This window comes from Hylaeus volcanicus, chromosome 1, assembly GCF_026283585.1.
Source record: "Hylaeus volcanicus isolate JK05 chromosome 1, UHH_iyHylVolc1.0_haploid, whole genome shotgun sequence".
Lineage (NCBI taxonomy): Eukaryota > Metazoa > Arthropoda > Insecta > Hymenoptera > Colletidae > Hylaeus > Hylaeus volcanicus.
In genome coordinates this window covers 1,329,519-1,349,602 of record NC_071976.1, presented here as the reverse complement: position 1 = coordinate 1,349,602, position 20,084 = coordinate 1,329,519, and the positions used below count along the sequence as shown (strand labels likewise).

Here is a 20,084-nt window from a genome sequence, read left to right as displayed (position 1 = left end):
AAGTACGAAATTAGAAATTCCGTGGAGTTATCTGTAAGAGTCCAGGGTATCGTCTACCATCGATTTTAACACTTGATTTTCATTGTGCCTATCACGTGCTCGTTAATTAATTTTAATTTAATACGCGTGCGCAATTATCGAAACTCTTAAAATAGTATTCGTAAATCTCACTTCGTTTTGAAATAATTCGTTTTACTTTATCTCGAGTTTTCTCATAATAGGTCTTAAAAAAAAAAAGAGTTATAGACGAGTCCCAAGACTATTCCACTTCTCATTTTCTGGATGCGCATAATCTGCGCATACTGCTCGCGTTGGGAAGCATCTACATCGACTGGGACATCGATACAGGAGGAAACCTTTTCGATAAATCACGATCGCGAACGATGTTCCGGGAAAGGAAAACTTACAGTCGGGTAAACCCCTTGGGCAAATCCTTTATTGGGATTTGCGACGAAACTCTTTTATGGATTATTGGATTCTCCGTTTCATTCACGCGAGCTCGCACGTGAATCTCTTAGATATACGATTTACATATATCGAGATTCTGCGAGACCGATTGCGTCACTCGACGACTCTTGATACTATCCGGCAGAGTTCGACGTTACTCGAATACTATCTTATTGGCGTGATCGTTTCGATTTGTTCGTTGAAAATTTGTCGCAATTTCGACTCGCTTTTTCGATCTCGAGCTTATTCTTCCAACTGTTGGTGTCTATCCTTTCCGAAGGACCAATTTGTACACGGAGCAATCGATTGCACGCCACTAATAACAGATCTTCTACAAGTGAATCCATCTGATGGTAACTGAAAGTAGATGACAGGAGAGACCTCAGCCAACGGATGACCTTAATTGGCATGAACTTTAGTAGATCGGTACATTTGTTGATGCGCCGCTCAATTAAAATACGATTAATGCTCGGCACTGGGGATTAAATCCAATTGTGCACTTGTCTATGCTCCATCTTTTTATGCCTTCCTTCCCCTTGGATTATCCACTGGTCCAGGAATTCGTTTAATTAACCCGATTCGTTATGTATCGTCATCTGCGTTCTGTGTTTCACAGAATTGCTCTCGAAACTGTATCGTATGATCAAATTTTCTTGGTACATGGTGAACGGTACATACGTAAAATAAAATATGTAAAAAAAAAAAAAAAGAAAAGAAGAAGTAATAATTAGACTGCGGATTTTATGCATTTGCGACATAGAAAATATACATAAAATATGCATAATATGTTTACCATGTATTTATTATATTCAGTTTGCATATAGATGCAAAAAATCCGCAGTTTAATGAATAATAAATTACGGTTTTTTTTCTTTGTCAAAACACGTCGTTACCTGATCGTTATAGCTAGTAGGACAATAATAACGCCCACGAACACCATAGCAATCAGCACGCCACATATCATGTACACGCTGTCGACAGGTGGATCTGCAACACAACAAAGTTATCCTTGTTTTATTATATCCAAACAGTCTAATCACGACAAATCACGTTAATCTGCGTACATTGTACGATATACGATGCTAAGCACGATAATCGTGACGTCACGTTGGGATTAGATTCGCCTAGAGTTCATCAGATGACTTTATCGTGATCTTGGACATCGACTTTCGAGAAGAATCCTTCTCGTGATCGCGTAACGTTAGATTTCTACGCGACGTGAAATTTCCAACTCGGACCTAACTCACAGACCTAGTTCTAGTCGACGCGCAACGTCAAATTCATCCGTGACGCTAAACTTATATGACGTTAGCACCTTCTTGACGTCACTTATTTATTTTGGGATATCGATTAAAAAGCGAAGGATACGTATGGCTTTGTACACTTTTAAGATCTACCGAGTCAAAGGAGAAAACTTAACCGACCGCAAAATCGTTTTCGCGTTCCCTCGCTTCCGATGACGTTCATCTTTGAGAAACCCGATATCGAAGGATGACGAACGCCTGCCGTCTACCTCGTCCCGTCATTCATTACAGCTAACAATATTCTATACGGTTCGAATCGACGACAGTTTCCTACTTTCTTTAATCCACGACCTTTTTATTTCAGAATTTATCCAAATTTAATCGGCGTACAGTTTAATCATCCGTAGAAAATTATTCAAATTATATATATTAGGTGTGGAAACGAATTCTGTTCCTTTCCAAAGTAAACTTACCGTGCAATTTTGAATTTTCCCTCGATCGATTCTAAAAGAGCACGAGCAGTTGTAAAATCTGTTTCACTGTTCACTTTTTATTTAAGAATTTGTCCAAATTTAATCGGCATACAGTTTAATCATCCGTAGAAAATTATTCAAATTATATATGTTAGGTGTGGAAACGAATTCTGTTCCTTTCCAAAGTAAACTTACCGTGCAATTTTGAATTTTCCCTCGATCGATTCTAAAAGAGCACGAGCAGTTGTAAAATCTGTTTCATTGTTACGAAGGTTGCTACTTTAATCGCGAGTAAACATTTCTACTTGAAATGTGTAATTAGAAATGTGTAATTAGAAATGTGTGCGAATATAAAGGCACAGAATTAATTTCTACGCTTAATATTAAAGCGTTAATAAAAAGAAGCGATGTATATCGTCTTCCTCGAGCAACACTTTCCTATGGAACCCCTTTTACATCGTAATGTGATTCAGATGACCGTGTCCTACATTAAGATGAAGCAAAGTGAATGGCGCGTAGTCTGCTTTACTCTCTATCCTCTCCTTCCTCTGGCGTCTTTCCCAATACACTTGATCTTCTCTTCCTTTCTTTCCTACGAACTTCACTTGTACTCGAAAGAATGACCAAGTTCCACTTTGTTTCTACCGCGGTGTGAAAACTTTTCCACCTAAGCTTTTGTCTGTTTTCTAACGGCACTTTCTATCTTTCGCGAACAGTGAGTCACAAAATTATTGCCACACACAGGAAGTAACTGGGATAGCAATTGATTTCTGCAATTAAAGTATTCAATTGTCATCGAGCCTTCTGACGTATCGACGCCGTACATAGGCGGTACCGTTGAACAAAGCCGATTTCTGTTCGACCAAGGTCGAGTAGAATATCGATTCTTGTTTTCGATTTTTTTTTTCTTTTAAAGTCTCTTAATACAAGGGAGTTGAAAACGGCGCGTTCGATGGAAAAGCGAAATCACGCTTCTACTTAGCGTATAGTCGCAACATCCATCGGATAAAAATAAAGCTTCCATGCGAACGATCGATTTTATTTTTAACAAGGTAATACGATACTTATTATCGTAATCCGTTTCTGTCTGGATCTCTCCGCGAACCAGACAACGCCAGCTTACAATAGGAGATAAAACGACGAATAACATTTTCTGCGCACCAGGAAGACCAACGTGTTTCTCCCGTAATCGTAAGAGTACCAGAAGAAGAACGCGGTGAAATTATTTCTACGAAACGTAGTGTGGTCTGATCGGGGTTTGAAATAACTGTTGACTCTTCCAGAAATAACAGCGTCGTGCTATTATATAAAGGTGAAACAGTTATAAAGAACCGTTGTTTGCTACGACTCTTGTATACAAGCGTTCGTCCAAAAATTACGTCGCGCTTTTAGGGAAGAAGAAACTCGCGAAAGGTTGACGCAAATTTTTAACTGTTCGTCCAATTGGAAAAAACGAACATGTCGATTTTCGCTACGGTTACAATGTTGGTCTTCGAGTCGGTTTTATAACGGTTATGTAACGGTTCTATATTGATTCTCTTATTGATTTTATACATGTTCTATAACGGTTCCATCGATTTTCTAGAGAACGAAACTCTTAGATGCGTGCTGAAAGTATAAGCGCGATTTCTTCTCAAAATTTGAGATAGATTTATACATCATTTTATAGCGAATGGATAAGTAAATTTAAACGAACGTGTTATAAATGCAGAAACTTTCAAGATTAACGAATAAATAATTTACAAATTCTATACTATTCATCTGTGCCACGCTTGCATTTCAAATGAAATTTTTGTGTGACTCACTGCATATCGTTTCCTACCTGGTGGAGCCTAACCAAGGGAGACCCCTCGTAACTACAGTTCTGGTCTCACCCCTAGCAGCTGATGAACCCCTCTGCCTTCCTGTAAAACTCCCGCGCCTCGGGCATCTTTTCTACGCATCTCCATTAATTAATAACTCGCTCGAAAAGTCCCAAACGCGATTTCACCACTCTTCATTTTCGCTTCATTTTGGCACGTGGCACCCCTTAAACTTTTGTCTTCGGAGCTATCGCTCGAATGACCGTTCGTTCCCTCTCCCTCTGCAGAAAGAACTAATCGATATACATGGTGTAAGAGAACATATGACTAGTGTTTCTCTTATAAGCTCAAAGGTTGCCGACTTCTATGTAGCGCATTGATCATTCGAGCAAAGAAAAATACCAGATGAAAGAGTTACCGCTAGTGTTACGAAGTGCTCGTTCGTTGAGGAAGAAGAACGAAAGAAGAAAGAAAAAATTGGAGAAACTACTCGTTCGGCCTAACAATATTCCAGACAACGAATGGAAACTCTATGCAACGATTCATTCGTTCAACGTAAAGTAAATTATGTTTATTCGAACTGTAATTTTTATTGAACAAGTAATGGATCGATAGTTGCTCGTCTTTTATCAAATTGTTTATAGGTATGGCTATCTTTCTCCATCTTAGCTCTTCGACAGCTTTGTGGATCGATTTTCCATGGGATTCTGTTCGCGTCGCGTGGGTCGACAGCGCTCCACATTGTCGTTGACATTTAATAGGGAAAATATCAAACGACCTTAACGGAAAATCTAGCGTGGGGCGCGTGCCACCCACGCGCTAGGGAACGTGGAACCCTGCGCCTCGCACAGCATTCGTGTGCCCCCTTTGAGAAAGAAAGGAGCATTTCTGCGCTCGCGTGGACAAAGAATTTTTTGTTCGACTAACGTTTAAGGTCATTTAGCGATTATGCATCGAATGGTACACAGCACTTGCTACTATTTTCAGGTGAAATTTTGTTCAGTTGTTGCTCGTGTTTCCACAGAAAGTTTATGATACTTAATTCGTGGATATAGTAGCTATACTTACCTGTTCGTGCTTTCCATTACTCGTTAAATAAACTAAAATCCAAATTAAACTACTCTACGTTGATTTAATTCGTTGTCTGGTACTCGAATGAAATTTCGCTCATCTCTGACCGCGATTCATCACGAATCGAGTCGATTTCTTCCGATATAGTTGTATGCATGTACGTGTATAGTCTTAATAGTGTATTTATAAAAGGCCACTCACCAAGATGAGATAAGAATTGCAAAGGCTCTGAAACAATAGAAACGAATAACATTAATAAGAGTCTATTTATTTGCGTTAAATCTTAGCTTATATGGATATTTTCTAGCGGAACACAAAGAGCAACCAAACAAAATTCTAAACGTTGTATTAAAAGTTAATTTCTTACAATAACAAGCAATATTTATTCTTAAAGATGAATACTATTTTGTAAGCCCCCGTTAAAACCAGATGTGCGATTCGCATTATTCGCTAAATGCAAACAAATCTACAACGAAGCTTCGCTTTCTTTGAAATTCCGATTTATCTATATCCAGACTAATTGATTACCCACCCAAGATCTCAATTATAATCCTATAATGCGTACGCAGAAAGCTACCTAATACTGTTGATTTTTATCGCTCGATTTAACAACTACGATAATCCCTGTTTATGTGACAGTCATTTTTTTCTTGACATTACAAGAAACGGAGTCATCCTATTGTTTTCGTTTATTCAGCGCGAACAACCTTGTCGTTGGTTGCGAACGAAATCGATCCTTATCGCGCCTGGGATAGAATTTCATCCGATACTGACAATTCAGATTCCCCGCATTTGTCATTACATCTTCGCGAGAGATTATGTCGTCGATCGATCAGTGATATTTCCTCGATGAACATTAGATCGAACGCGACAGCACTTGAAATACTAGTTATCTCCGTCGCTTCTTACGATTACTCGCCTAAATTTTAATAATATTCCTCTAAATATTATTTAATTACTTATTCGCAGGAATTAATTAAAAACTGTCTACCACGTGTAATAAAATACCTGAAGACAGGCACTGATTGGGTAGGTTAAAGTGTTATCGTAGTTAACGAAGAGAGGAAGGAACGATAGGAAAATTTTTGAGCCATCGATACAAAGCACACACCAACACGGTGTGATTATCACGTGCCGTCTGACCACGTTTAGGAAGCAGCTGACGGTAAAGTAACGTTGGTTCTCCTGTTGAGCGAGAGGTTAACTGACAATTGAACCGTTCTCGTTTAGGTTAATATTAAAGAGTAATAATATCAGTTTCGGTTGTATTTCTTTTTTTCTATATATAACTTTTCTACGTGAAATTAACTTTAATACTTAGAAAAATCGAATGAGATATACATATTTTATAATCTGTAAACTTTCCCACGTGTGTATTCGTGTCAATTTTGTATACACTAGTAATTAAAACGTATGAATTTCTCAAATAACACAATAATACAATATTGTTTCATCTTGCAAGAGTGTTTCATTGAAATTTGAATTAACGAGCTAATTCTCAAAGCGAATCGCCGCACCTCTGTTGGTCTTTAGGCAAAGTACTAGTATTGAAAACTGTTTTATCCACACACGATTCTTACTGTTATCTACCGTACACAACAAACAACATACTTATCATATGGTACTAGAATCTGTTTTACCTTCAAAGTTCATTTGTACGTCGATAATGTCACGACTGCTACGTACGATCAACGATAACGCGACACCACGGTCTAATCTTCAACTGATCACCGATTCTCGATCCGTCGATAAAGTAGCCAACGATCAATATGCGAAGCACAGGTAGAGATTTTTCTCCAGGAATCGATCAAACTCAAATCCTCGTAGCGTTTTTATTACCACAAACAATACATTCTTTCATTTCACAGTAAAAACTTGACGTGCACCTATTACGAGCTCTCAAGACTGACATCAAAGTCTCATCATAGGATTATACGAAGCAGGAAATTATGTAATGGACCGACTCTTTACTGTTCATGTTTCTCTGTCTTGGATCCAATATGAAAAACGCGTATAGTCTGTCACGTGTCAGCAATAAATTATACATGATGCTATCGAAGAGTGTTCAGCACTGCTTCAGGGTTAGCAGATTAAATTATTCGATCATTTCGGAAGGAGTAGTCTCGACTTTGATAAGTGGCGAGTAAGAATAGGTTGTCTTACAACCCTACCCGGAAGCTTAAAGATAATTGCGAGATAAAATTCATGAAATTGCATAGACACACCCACCAGTGACGTATCCACTGAGAAACCCATATTGCGTTAATGCAACGACAGTAATCATTGCACCTGTTACAGTTCTGCCCCACATCACGTGACCCCAAGATCTCGTTCAGCGAGACAGAAAGGTCGGGCTATGACATTGAAGGAACGTATTTTACATAATTAACTTCGGTCGTTTAGCTAGATAAAGCCTGCGTTGAATATTATTATCGCACACCTCTGCCTGAACACACACGGAATAATTACTCGAATTATTAGATACTTACTATTCGTCATTTATCGTTCGCGTAATTTACGGTATTTGTTATTCGTCACGTCGTTGAGAATCCTGTCTAAAAGCCATGCAAATTCTTTGATTAAAAGAGGCGCGGTCATCCTCTCCGCTTTTGGGCCTTGGTGTTCTAAGCAGAGATGGACAAAACCCTAGGCTTCGAATAAATCTGAAGTTTGCCGACGTATTTGTCTCGCTTCCTTCTTTGGAAAATGTTCAAAAGAGGAAACGAGACAAATATATCGGCAAACTTTAGATTTATTCGAATCCTAGGGTTTTTTGCCCATCACTGGTTCTAAGAGACGTGGGGCTCGCGACTTGGCGCCTCTCAGACAGGATTCGTTGTAAATTGTAAGCTAAACGAATACAAAATATCGGACAGTCTTTCTATCGAACAAAGATTGATAGTAATACGACTATTGTTCTATCTTTTACAGAATCAGTGGGATATTCGACTAGCTTGTCCATATACAGGGTGTCCCAAAAGTCGGGGAGAAGCCGGAAATGGGGGGTAGCTGAGACGATTCTGAACAACAATTTCCTTTGCAAAAATGTCGGATGGAGCTTCGTTAAGGAGATACTAAGCGAAAACCCCGACCAATCAGAGCGCGAGGATGCCGATGCAGCGCTCGCGGTAGCCAATGAGCGCGGCCGCCTAGCGCGTAGCCTTCGCTACCGCGGCCGCTCCAACGGTCTACGCGCGCTCTGATTGGTCGGGGTTTTCTCTTAATATCTCCTTAACGAAGCCTCGGACATTTTCGCTAAGGAAAAAGTTGTTTCAAATCACCTCTACCCTGTATATACAGGGTGTCCCAAAAATGTTGTAACACGTTGAAAGGGGTGGTTCGGGAGGTGATTTGAAATAACTTTTTCCTTAGCGAAAACGTTGTCCGAGGCTTCGTTGAGGAGATATTAAGAGAAAACCCCGACCAATCAGAGCGCGAGGATGCCGATGCAGCGCTCGCGGTAGCCAATGAGCGCGGCCGCCTAGCGCGTAGCCTTCGCTACCGCGGCCGCTCCAACGGTCTACGCGCGCTCTGATTGGTCGGGGTTTTCTCTTAATATCTCCTTAACGAAGCCCCATCCGACATTTTTGCAAAGGAAATTGTTGTTCAGAATCGTCTCAGCTACCCCCCATTTCCGGCTCCTCCCCGACTTTTGCATTTAAACGAGAAACCAAATTAGTTCTCGCGAAGATTAAAACAAATATTTACTTTTGATATACGGCAGCAAACGCGTATGCTTTAGACGTCATGAATGTTATCGCCTCGAACAGTGATAATATTCAAATCAATGTACATCGCGGTGTAAGAGATAACGGACAGCTCTCGTTCGATGACAATTGACAATTTAGTACATTCATCGACGCTCAGATGTCGCATCATTGGTCCCATGGGCTGCAACGTCCTTATCTTTTGTTTGTTATTTGAAATTTGTCTCCCCCGATAGAAAGATCGCCGATCTGTGCTTCGAAGAACAAATACGCCATATACTTAACGACTATAAGCCACTATAACCGAATAAGCATCGCGAATAACGCGTAATCATTACTGGGATACATTATTCAGACTTAATAATATTATTCGACCGATCTTGCATAAATAATTATTTGAAATTATGCGGCCAATAATCAGTTCTAAATTATCAATTGTCATTTACTTCCAAGGCCAGTTGACTGACGTCACGAATTATTTCCTGTCTGAGGTTAGTTGCCTACGTGTCTTACGTGCTAAAATCTTTATTTTTCTGAATGACTTCCTCCTTTAATCGACTTATTGAACCCGTGCTGGATATCTAAAGGGGACAGCAATCATAATGATATACGTATTTTTCATAGTGGTTTCATCATGTAGTTTCTGCATAGATAGTAACATTTTCCTTTGTGAATCGCCGATGAAAATATTTGGCCTGGCATTTAAGAAAATGTAAACAGGAGAATACGATAAATTCGTTCGCAATCTCTTCCTGGTCGCGTTGTAAATTATCAGCTACGTAAAAAGAGTTAAGATAAATAGATTGTTGCTTCCCTATTGGCCAAGGAATTCCCCTTTTTTAAATATACTATACACAGAATCTAAAGTCCATATGATCCGAAACAAAATCAAAGTACGATTGGTAGCTTACGCGGTGCAGATAAGACGCACGATGACTTCCTTTCGAAGACCGGCAGGTGATGGATCGACGAGAATGAAAGAATCGAAAGAACGCTGATTTCTGACTAAACGACCGTATCAGTAAACAATTAATCCGTATCAGCGTAGTAAGATTAATTGCTATGATGATTATCATTTTAAAAGTAAATGTTCATTTTCTTCGCTTTTAATTCATTTATTTTCCTGTGTCTTTACACTTTCGATAAGTTCTTTTTCTTCTACTTCTGGGAAGTACTCGACACAAAAGCATCGTGACGTAATCGTCTACGTTAACTTCCATCCGAGAGTTCACAGAGACTCCAAACACACCTGAACAGGTGACCAGCTGCGTGGACCTCAGTCTGAGGAACGCTGCGCACTTAAAGTATCTTCCCATCGAGCTATCGGAATTTTTACATCCTTAAAACATGTTTACCTATATAACTATGCGGTTTCGAGGGCCGAATTGGTTCAAAGTCCAACTTCAATCTCACCTAAACAGTGACTAATTCCAAACTAGGATGACACCCGCAATTCGAAAGGTCCGCGAATGAAAATCTTTGACATACTTTTCGTTAATCGATACTAGTCGTGAAGCATCTTTTGAAAATCTCTTTATTAACTCCCAGTAGGTAAATACTCTGTATTATGGGATTATAATGAAACATCCCGTCAAAGTATTAATTTAAAATTGGTTTCACTTACCCGTGTCATTATCGTGCCCTTGAATTCCATCTCCCACATCCTCGGTGGCTGTGGAAAAGGCTGCAATTAAACGAACAAGTTTTATAGTGTCGTACTTTTAACAGTTGCTCGTAAAGAATTATTAATGCACGCTAAATTTCTGATTGCGCAAAGCGAATTCAATGAAACCCAATATGCTCGACAGACTCAACGGACGATCGCTCTGGACGTTTTACTTTCCGTACTATCTATACGCTGTATGTACTATAAACGCAACACGACAAAGTATTAAAACATTTGAGGACGTGTACACGCTATATACAAGTCGCGTGAATCGGTACGCAGCACGGTATTATCAACATCCTCGCGACATTTAAAGTTTAAAGAGGTGTGCAAATTGTTAGACACGAGCTATAAAAAGATAAGTACGAAGAGGTTTTATTCTTTTTTAAGACGAGCAAATATCGCTTTACTTGAGCTGCCCTCGGCGAGTTTTCAGCTTTGGTAGTAATTGTGCGTCATATATCGAACAAATATTGGGTAAAATTCTCATCTGGATAATAGATTCCGTTATTAATATTCTCGACTGTTGAAAGCATTTGGATATAGCCCACAGCGCGGTTATAAATGGATATTTATAATAGACGAGGTGTAAACATTCGCGTTTGCAAAGCGAACCTGGCAAATTTAGCGAGGAAATTGTAACCAACAATGCAAACGATAAACAAGATCTCGTTATCACGTGAATACGCATATTACACTTTGCGCTGTTCATTTTCATCCACTTATGTCCATTTTCACATCCACGTCTGTATCGTAAGATACATAAAAAGAAATCGAAGGTTCCTGGCGCATACGTAACAGATATCTTTGTTGTCCGCGAATGAAAACGATATTCGCGTAATTCGTGCCTCGCAAATAAAGGTTTATCTAAATAGAACGTTATTGGTTATTATTATTCGTTATCTAGCTAAACATGCTTCCGATTAGATATTAATGAATTTTAAAATATTTTTTACATACAACTTCGGCAATTAGAAAAAGTTAGGAAATGTACATAATAGCTCGTATACTATTCACGATTGGTGACCATTAGTCTAACTGAGGGATTAACACAGGTCAATGTTGTGTCAATTCGTTGATTGATTAATCGAATCAACTATTGGAAGACGTGCCACTTGAGGTTGTGCGTCGTGTGTGGTTTATACATGATACGAAATTAATAAGTTGACTCCATTAATCATTGATCGATACAGAGAGAAACAGATTAGCATTAGGTACACCGCGCTCTAGTCCAAAACGTGTAAATACAAAATAATATCGGTGAAATCTAAGGAAAAGTTTCAAAACTTCGTGCTTTCTATTTTTCATTCAATGCTCCGATATCGATGGTTTACGGTTAAAATGCATTCAAGGTTGCCAAAAGGAAATTACGAATGAAAATATATGATAATTTAAAATGACGATCAATAGGATTTGTTGGTAATCGATACACAAATGTGTCACACGCGAGACACGTAATCCACATCTCGTTAATATGGAAAATTAAGTAAACAAAAAGGAATGATGAAAAACACCTGTAGAATGATGATTCATTTAACCAACAAAAAGCCTAAACGTTTTTATCATTTAAATGAATCACGTTTCATCCATGACCCGTAACTTTTTACTTGCTCTTACGTATCAACAAGGAAGATTCAACATACTCGACCTCGGATCAAGCGCTTCGGTTATCAAGTTCGTCGAGTTACTCGCAACTTACGTTTTCGTAAAGCTTTTCGTTCTCGGCGATTGTTTCTAAATGAAATTTTCACGGGTAATGTCACACCAGGAAATAGGAGACAACCTGGTTCGACTTTGCCCACGCAAATTCCGCTTTCTTTTTACGCCATTTTTAAACAACTTGTCGGGGCGACGGGTGTGGCAAGTTTCGGAGCAAGAGGAGGTAGCATGACCGAAACGTTTTAGGCGCGGTGCCCTATAATTGGATGAACATCGGTCTCGGTCAGACTAACAGCTCCAAAACGCTCCTGTTTCCAAGAAACGTTTCTAGTGCACCTTGTATACTCCAAACAGTCCAAACTATGGAGGTACGAAGTACTATGAAAGGGATACGAGACCATTTTTTACCTACCACACCGAGTTTTACAATTTTGTACAAACCCTTTTTATAGATGCTTTAAGGAGTGGCTTAAATCGAACCTTACGATGTTCGTAACAAAAAATCTCTCAACAATTCTTGCAAGCATAATATAATATAAACGTCTCGACACTGACTACACGTTCCCCTTACCTTATTATCATTAACGAGAAGCTAATCTCCCTTTATCCTTGCAATAAATTGTATTTATACAATTCGACACGGAAAGTTCCAGAACGAATTAAGATATTGCAATACATCGAAACCAACTGCTTCTTCTTAAACCTTCCTTCTTCTATCCCCTAACCGAAAGGAGAGATTTTAGCAAACTACTTCTCGTAAGGTACCAACAGCGAACGTGCAGTTATTGAAATAGGGAAGTCTGTTATCGTCGGAGGAATAATTAACAGGGCATGCACACGTGGAAGATAGGAAAATAATTTCTGGATAAAAACAATATCTCTTTGGCCTTTTAGCTAATTCAAAGTACAGATCTTAATCCGATAATGCACGAGTGGAAAGAATTAGATTAACAAATACCACAAACTCGGCTTTGCATGTATGATCCCGTTGAAGTTGAAGTATCGCGACATTCAAAAATTAATACACCTAATCGTCTATCAGAAGCAATACAAACAAAGGATTATCGCGCTTTTCAGTCAAAGTTCAATTAGATTCAAAGCAAATAAATCCACCGACTCGTTACGTCGATAATAAAGTTCGTAATTGTTCCTTGCTTTCGTTGTCATCGATCATGATAATTCGATTATTCGTTTTGCCGTTATTAGGTGTCGAAAGAGACCCATGAATGTTTAACGAGAGCAAATCGTGCAACGCGCGATGCAAGATTCGAGATGTTCATTTAAATATCCATATCGTGTTTCGTTCCTCTGTCGCTCTACTTAAGTTCATCTCGTATGCAAATTAGATCGAACGTATACATCGTACCGCGACACTCATTGTCAGTCAGCATCGTGACGGTGTCAACAACCCAGAGACAGACGCAATAACAATCATGCAGAACAGCAGAGCTCAATGAATCTTCTCGATACGTATACAATCTCAACACCTTATCGGTGGAAGCAGGGATAAATTAAGGCGTGGACTCGATGAATTATTTAAACATTTCTTTTTATAATGTTCCAAGCCTCCAGCTTTGCTATAAGCGTGGTAAGAAATGGGAACGACATTTTCAAGCTTTTTTTTTTTACTTTATCCTTCGCTTCACTTTTTTTAGATAGGGATAAAAGTACGAGGTAGACAAAAGGAGTGGAAGAAGAGGAATGATTCAGTTGTCGGATAACTTTACAGAACGTATATACGTGGACGAAACACTAGAGCCTGAGAACCTGATTTGGAGATTACGAGATGCGATCGAGAGCGTTATGTAAATTCTACATACATGTATCCCAGTTATAGTATCCGCGTGATCTAGATCCAGAAAAGGTCGATACGAGTAATGGCGTGTCACTCAAGGACCTCCCAGGGTCGTCAAAATCGACTAGCGACATTTTCAAAATTAGAAGGTTCGGAAGAAGTTGGCGTTGAGCAGACCGTACTACAAATATCCGTGCCTCGATTTTCAAAAGGATATTCATCGAATTAAACTCGAGTTATCGCGGCTAAGAAAGAGCACACGTCCATCTATAACGGATTCAGAAATCTGATCGGAGATTTCGCAACGATCATCGTCGATCATTTCGCACTTCTCTCTCGGGAGATTAAATCATTACGTTCTTATCGCCGTTGTCGCAGCCTTTTTTTTTTACACTGGTTATTGTTCCACGTCCGCGAGCGATATATCGTTTCGTGTCAACAAATCTGACCAGCTATTCATCTATCGTCAAATCCACGTATCTATTTATCTATTTGTATGGAGACTGGAAGCATGCGCTCGCCAGGTGAGTCATTACATGTCCTGCTGCTCCAAGGCCGTGCGCGTAATGGAATGTATTGTGTTTTGACGACTTCTTCTACGAATCTGCCATGTATTCCTCATCAAATGATACGCACGACTATATCTGGCGTACACTTTATGTGTTTCAAGTACGCGTACTCGAAGGTCAAGGCCTCAGGGATCCAAAGCGACCGCTTTACCTTCCAATGGCCCCCACGTATGCTTAGTAGCAACTATATATATATATATATATATTAAAAAAGAGGACTTGAATATATAAATATATATTTACGTCTTCCGAGAGGAGAACGTCGACTCCGTGGAAACAAATCAATCACTCGCTCCGAAGACGAATTTCGACTCGTTATAAAACGTTACACGAGAGTCTTTTACCTCCGAGGGAAGGTCGTCTAGAGAATTGTTAAATCGCGTGCCTTGCGCAGGGTGCGTAATCACAATTTTATTCAAAAATAAACACTTGACAAATAATTCGCTTCTGAAAAGATAAAACCATTACGCGAATGATAATACCGAATCGCGATCGTTTGGAGGAAGTAAACAGCGCCGAAAAGCGCGCAAACAAACGCGACATTCGGAGCTGATGTCTCAATATCGCTGATTTGAAACTGGTTACGCGAGTCACAGACCTCGTGACTAATTATGCACATATTTGTCTCGAATCTATAATTAACGTTAAATTATCGATGTCGCGGAGCGTGCAAAATATCTGCGACACAAATCACGGCGTTACAATATCATCCAGCGAGCGAACCAGTGAGAGGTGATTCCGGATCATAGAAAGTCTTCGAACAGTCGAACCACGTCGTTGGGATGCATAAAGTAGAACAGGTATTATACTTTGGTCGACGATCTATCGATTATCCAAAAACCGATGGGGAACTGATTAGACGAGGTGGTGGAAGTATTAACCACGAGTCGAATACTAGGCTCCATTATAACGATTGGACTCATCAAAGAATGTGATTTCAATTATTTGACGACGCTAAACAAGACTCGTTATTAGATTGCTCTAAACTGAATTAGTTATTGCTTCGTTTTGCCAACAGGTTTGAAATTGTATAATTTGCAAACGGCGAAGACGTAATTGAAACACGTGAAAAAGTTGAAGGCTACCCAAATTCTATTCCACGATTGAGAAATAATCATTTCACTTGTAACCACGCCACGTGGAAATTTTCGTTTGGCGTTTGTACATACATGGAACCGGTTTTTAAATCTAGTCGATTCACGCGAATATTGCGGAAATTGCTAGCAGATACATAATAACAAGACGTGCTTCGTCGCATACAGGCAGTGACGTGCAAGATTTCATTCGAATAATACACGACCGATGAAAACTCGCGTGACGATTTGGTCGCAACGTTTGCTCGATTAAAATGCGAAATCTGAGAGGAAAGTTTCGATCTGTACGCGTGGACCAACTGAAGTATTATTGCGTCTGGCGTAGAAATTAATTTTTAAATAATAAACGACCGAATATAAAGACACAGAATTAATTTCTGCACCCAATATTAACTTTATACGTGGTTTCTATATCGCCACACGCCGTAGATGCATAAAATTCGTCTAGTTATAAGGTCCCAGAAGAAACTAACGCGTGCACCAGGTGTACGTCACATCGAGAACATTTGCATACGCCGGTACCAAAGATGGTTTAACAAATTTCGGTCAAGGAACAACTGCTTTGAAGATCAGCTGCGAGATACATGGAGCTGGATGAAGTCATTTTATAAATGTCGAGCAAAATCCCTATTGTAACTATTCGACCAATGACTCACAGAAACCCAACTGGACTCGTTCTAGAATCCACGTGTCATTTGAAACAAAATTGGAAGTTTGCGAATATGGATTGCGGTTACCATTGGAATTTAAATTTAATTAAATTCCACACTTGACGAAAGTGTGAAGATTAGAAGTTTTAATTAATGATTTGCGTTATGCACGTATAGCGTATTGGCAACGTTCATTCTTTAACCGAAATTCTTATCTCTTCTCGGAAAGTTTTATTCGTTTTATTATTCTAACGGATAAACATATCTTTAACTCGTTATTTGAAATCTTCGTCTAGATAAGAGTTTTGTGCATTTCTGGTTTCCCTTGTACTGTTTCGTCTGAATCGCGCGAGCACCGAAAATGTCTAGCTGATCGTTGCACGTACAGATAGTTCGGATCACGTTTCTTGCGTTATCACAGCACGATTTGATCTGGATACACGTAAAGCGAACTCTTACAACTCGATAGCAGTAATTATCATTATCATCGGTTCGATTTTAAATTTACAGGCTTTTCGCGTTCGTTAATTCTGCGATAGTGGACCTCACAATCGAGAATTGACTTTTACGTACTAGTAAAATACTTGTTAACAAAAGGGTAGAGATTGATCGATGTGAATCATTTTCCGAATCAAATCTATTGTTTAAAATCACGGTAACGAACATCGAAGAATGTAATATTTCGTGACACGTTATTCTATTGTAAGTGTCATTTTTTCATAACGATCGTTTCTTATTGTTACTCATGTCTGTGATTTCGTGTAGCATCTTATCTAGCAACGCAACTATTTTTTATCTCGACCGTGAAACAGCGCCGTTGAAAATATATTTTAAAGAAAATGTACTTTTTCTTATTTTATTTTCACGCTAGCAACGAAATTAATGTTTACGCGGAAACGCGAGGTACTCGAGGCGTCCCCAAAAAACACGATATTATGTGGCGTAACAGTTGATACGTCCGTCAATTTTGAAGAGAGCTAGATCTATGAAAATATGGCGATATCTGAGTCCATTCAAGGCTCTTCCCTTTCCTTGACACGTCGATTGTCCCGCACGAATAACTCGGTCCATTAGGTCAGTGTTTCTATAAACTTTTTTAATCGGGAACACTTTTTATCTCGCAACACGTTTACGGAAGTTGTGCGTTATTTGCGGTTATTCCATTCCACGAATAAGAAACGTAATCGACATGTTAATTAATTTCAACCAGGTATAAAATCGATCGAAAATCGAACCTGCATTAGAGATCATAAATTAGTTTAAACTCGACGTGCATTTGCTCGTCAGTTTTAATCCATACCGATCCACCGTTTACGTTTTGTTTACTAAACGACTAGTAGTCGCATTTGTAAACATCGAAAACAATGTCGTTTATTAACGATGCATTAATCGGCAGCTTAAAAACGGTAATGCAATTAGATCGTTGTACTTTTATCAAAGGTATCACCGACGATCACAAAAGTTGTCGCGAGGTCGCTGCCGGGTGGTAAACAAATTCCGCGCTAGCCGTGACCTCGAGGCAACTTTTGCGAACGTCGTTGTGTATATGTATAACAAATGATCAAATACTTCTGAGCGGTAGCGTATTTGTAATATAAGCCTACTGGGTGTAAAACCGACTCGATGCAAATACGCCTATATAATACGCACCGTTGCGCGGTGCAGTTTAAATTAAAAAAATCTCAATGTATGTACACGCATGCGTATCCCTGAAGAGGTTAAGAAACAAACAGTGCGGAACACTTGGCAAAACCCGTATGTCCTGATCAGGTTACCCAAAAAGGAGGAACAATTTATAATAATAACGCGTACGTCGCGTCAGAGCTCGAGACAATGCGAAATTGAGAATTTTCTGTACCGAGGAATTTCTATGTATGCATACAGTCTACGCATATGTATAATACACTATATTGTACCATACCATACATACATACTGTATTAATATATTCTATGTATATGTATATTCTATGTATGCATACAGTCTACGCATATGTATAATACACTATATTGTACCATACCATACATACATACTGCATTAATATATTCTATGTATATGTATATTCTATGTATGCATACAGTCTACGCATATGTATAATACACTATACTGTACTATACCATACATACATTAATTAGTATTAATATATTTATATGCAGCATATAATTGTTACGTTCATTCTGCATCCATTATCAAATAAAAAATTGCTCTCCTCCTACTACAATATCGGCTGCTTTCGATACTGGAGATTCTTCTAGAATGGACCAATGGATCATTAATGGTGCTTGACAAGGGATAAGCAATCTTACGCGCTTTCCAATCATTCGTATAGCAACGCCCCAATGGAAACAACACGGAAACTCCGACAAAAATACTTTCATTTTTTCGCGAGAAAAGCGAGACTTAAGAGTACGTAAGAAAAACGAAATTCTCGGTTTACGAGATACTGGAGAAGAATCGAAATTGAGGAGGGGAGGGGAAAATCTCGATTTAGAATCGCTTGCACTCTCGATCTCCACATGTTAACCGCCAAAACTAGCCCGCGAGTTACAAAAGACGCATAAACGAGAAAGCACTTTCTTAACCGCTCGCGACTCGTGTATACGCACTCACACAGTTCCATACCGAACATAAAATCATCGTGTACCTACCGACTTCGGCATGCTGTATCGAGAATTCCAACATAGTAGGCTGCAATTGGTAATAATCGAGCTGGCTATCGTATGTCAGCGCGCAGGGAGCGAACCGATCTCACGGTGGGTACACATAGATGCACCGAAAAATCACCGATTACGCTTCACTGAAAACGATGCAATCCGTATGCACTTGAAATGTCAACGGATGGAAAGAAGATGGCGACAGCTAATAAACTTGTCGATTCTGAAACACGCTTAATCGAGATGGTCGCATCGATACGCGATCCACTCGCGATCTCCCGATTTCTTTCGAACCCTACCAACAGGTTCGGCACCGATCTTTCTTCGATCAAAGCCTGGCATACGCGCCAGCACGCACTGTTTCAACTATTCGGAACACCAGCACGCGACTACGCGTGTTTACGCGTAAAAGTAACGGGCAAGTCGGTCGTAAAGACTCGTTCGCGACAGCCGAGAGAGCGAGAGAGAAAGAGAAAGAGAGACTTTTCACCTTCGACGGACTCCACTGGACTGACTGAACCGAGAATGCTCCCGTTCCCTCTCCACTATCAATACCCCCTCCCGCTACAGACAACCAAGCCTACCGCTCTGCCCCTACTTTCGTCCTTTCTCATTTACACCCAACTGTTTTTCTTTCCCTAGGGAGCACCTACAGCTGGGACACGGACACGGACACCGAGACACGGACACCGAGCCACGGAGACACGGATCAAAATCATCCATGTGCACCTGTTGCCGATATTAGATCGGACAGATATCGCGCAGCCACGATACTGCTTCGAGAGATGGTCAAACGCCTCCTGTCAGTCTTGTTCAGCGTTTGTCACGCTTCGAGACGGCCAATATTTTCGATTATAATCCTTATCGGACGCAACGTGGTAAGACAATAAAACGACACGTGAGTATTTATCGCGACGAGGTTATTTGAGGCGCGGAAACTGTCTTCATACAAAAATTTAGAAAGCAGACCAACGTGCTTGCCTAGAAAGTGTGCGTACACGTGGACGGGGTCGAATAAGTCCAAAGACTCCGCATAGGGTCGTTTCACGACACTTTTTTTTTTTATACTAACTTTAACCCTCTCGACCTTAGTGGGACATATACAGGGTGTCCCAAAAATGTTGTAACACCTTGAAAGGGGTGGTTCGGGAGGTGATTTGAAACAACTTTTTCCTTAGCGAAAATGTTGTCCGAGGCTTCGTTAAGGAGATATTAAGAGAAAACCCCGACCAATCAGAGCGCGCGTAGACCGTTG

General features: G+C 39.7%; 1 protein-coding gene across 4 annotated transcripts in view; it reads right to left on the bottom strand.

Annotated features, from left to right (window-relative positions):
• LOC128880660 (uncharacterized) overlaps window positions 1-20,084 on the bottom strand; it is a 38,586-nt gene that overhangs the window by 11,393 nt on the left and 7,109 nt on the right. The window contains exons 1-4 of one of the 4 annotated variants that reach the window (XM_054130973.1): window positions 18,824-19,346; window positions 10,369-10,428; window positions 5,239-5,265; window positions 1,341-1,434 (exon numbers count right to left, since the gene is read on the bottom strand). In XM_054130973.1, the coding sequence (XP_053986948.1) occupies window positions 1,341-1,434; window positions 5,239-5,265; window positions 10,369-10,428; window positions 18,824-18,857 (215 nt within the window). In that variant the 5' untranslated portion in view covers window positions 18,858-19,346. Of the gene's footprint in view, window positions 1-1,340; window positions 1,435-5,238; window positions 5,266-10,368; window positions 10,429-18,823; window positions 19,347-20,084 lie in introns of those variants that run through there. The other 3 variants (XM_054130982.1, XM_054130991.1, XM_054130999.1) reach the window with 3 other exon arrangements.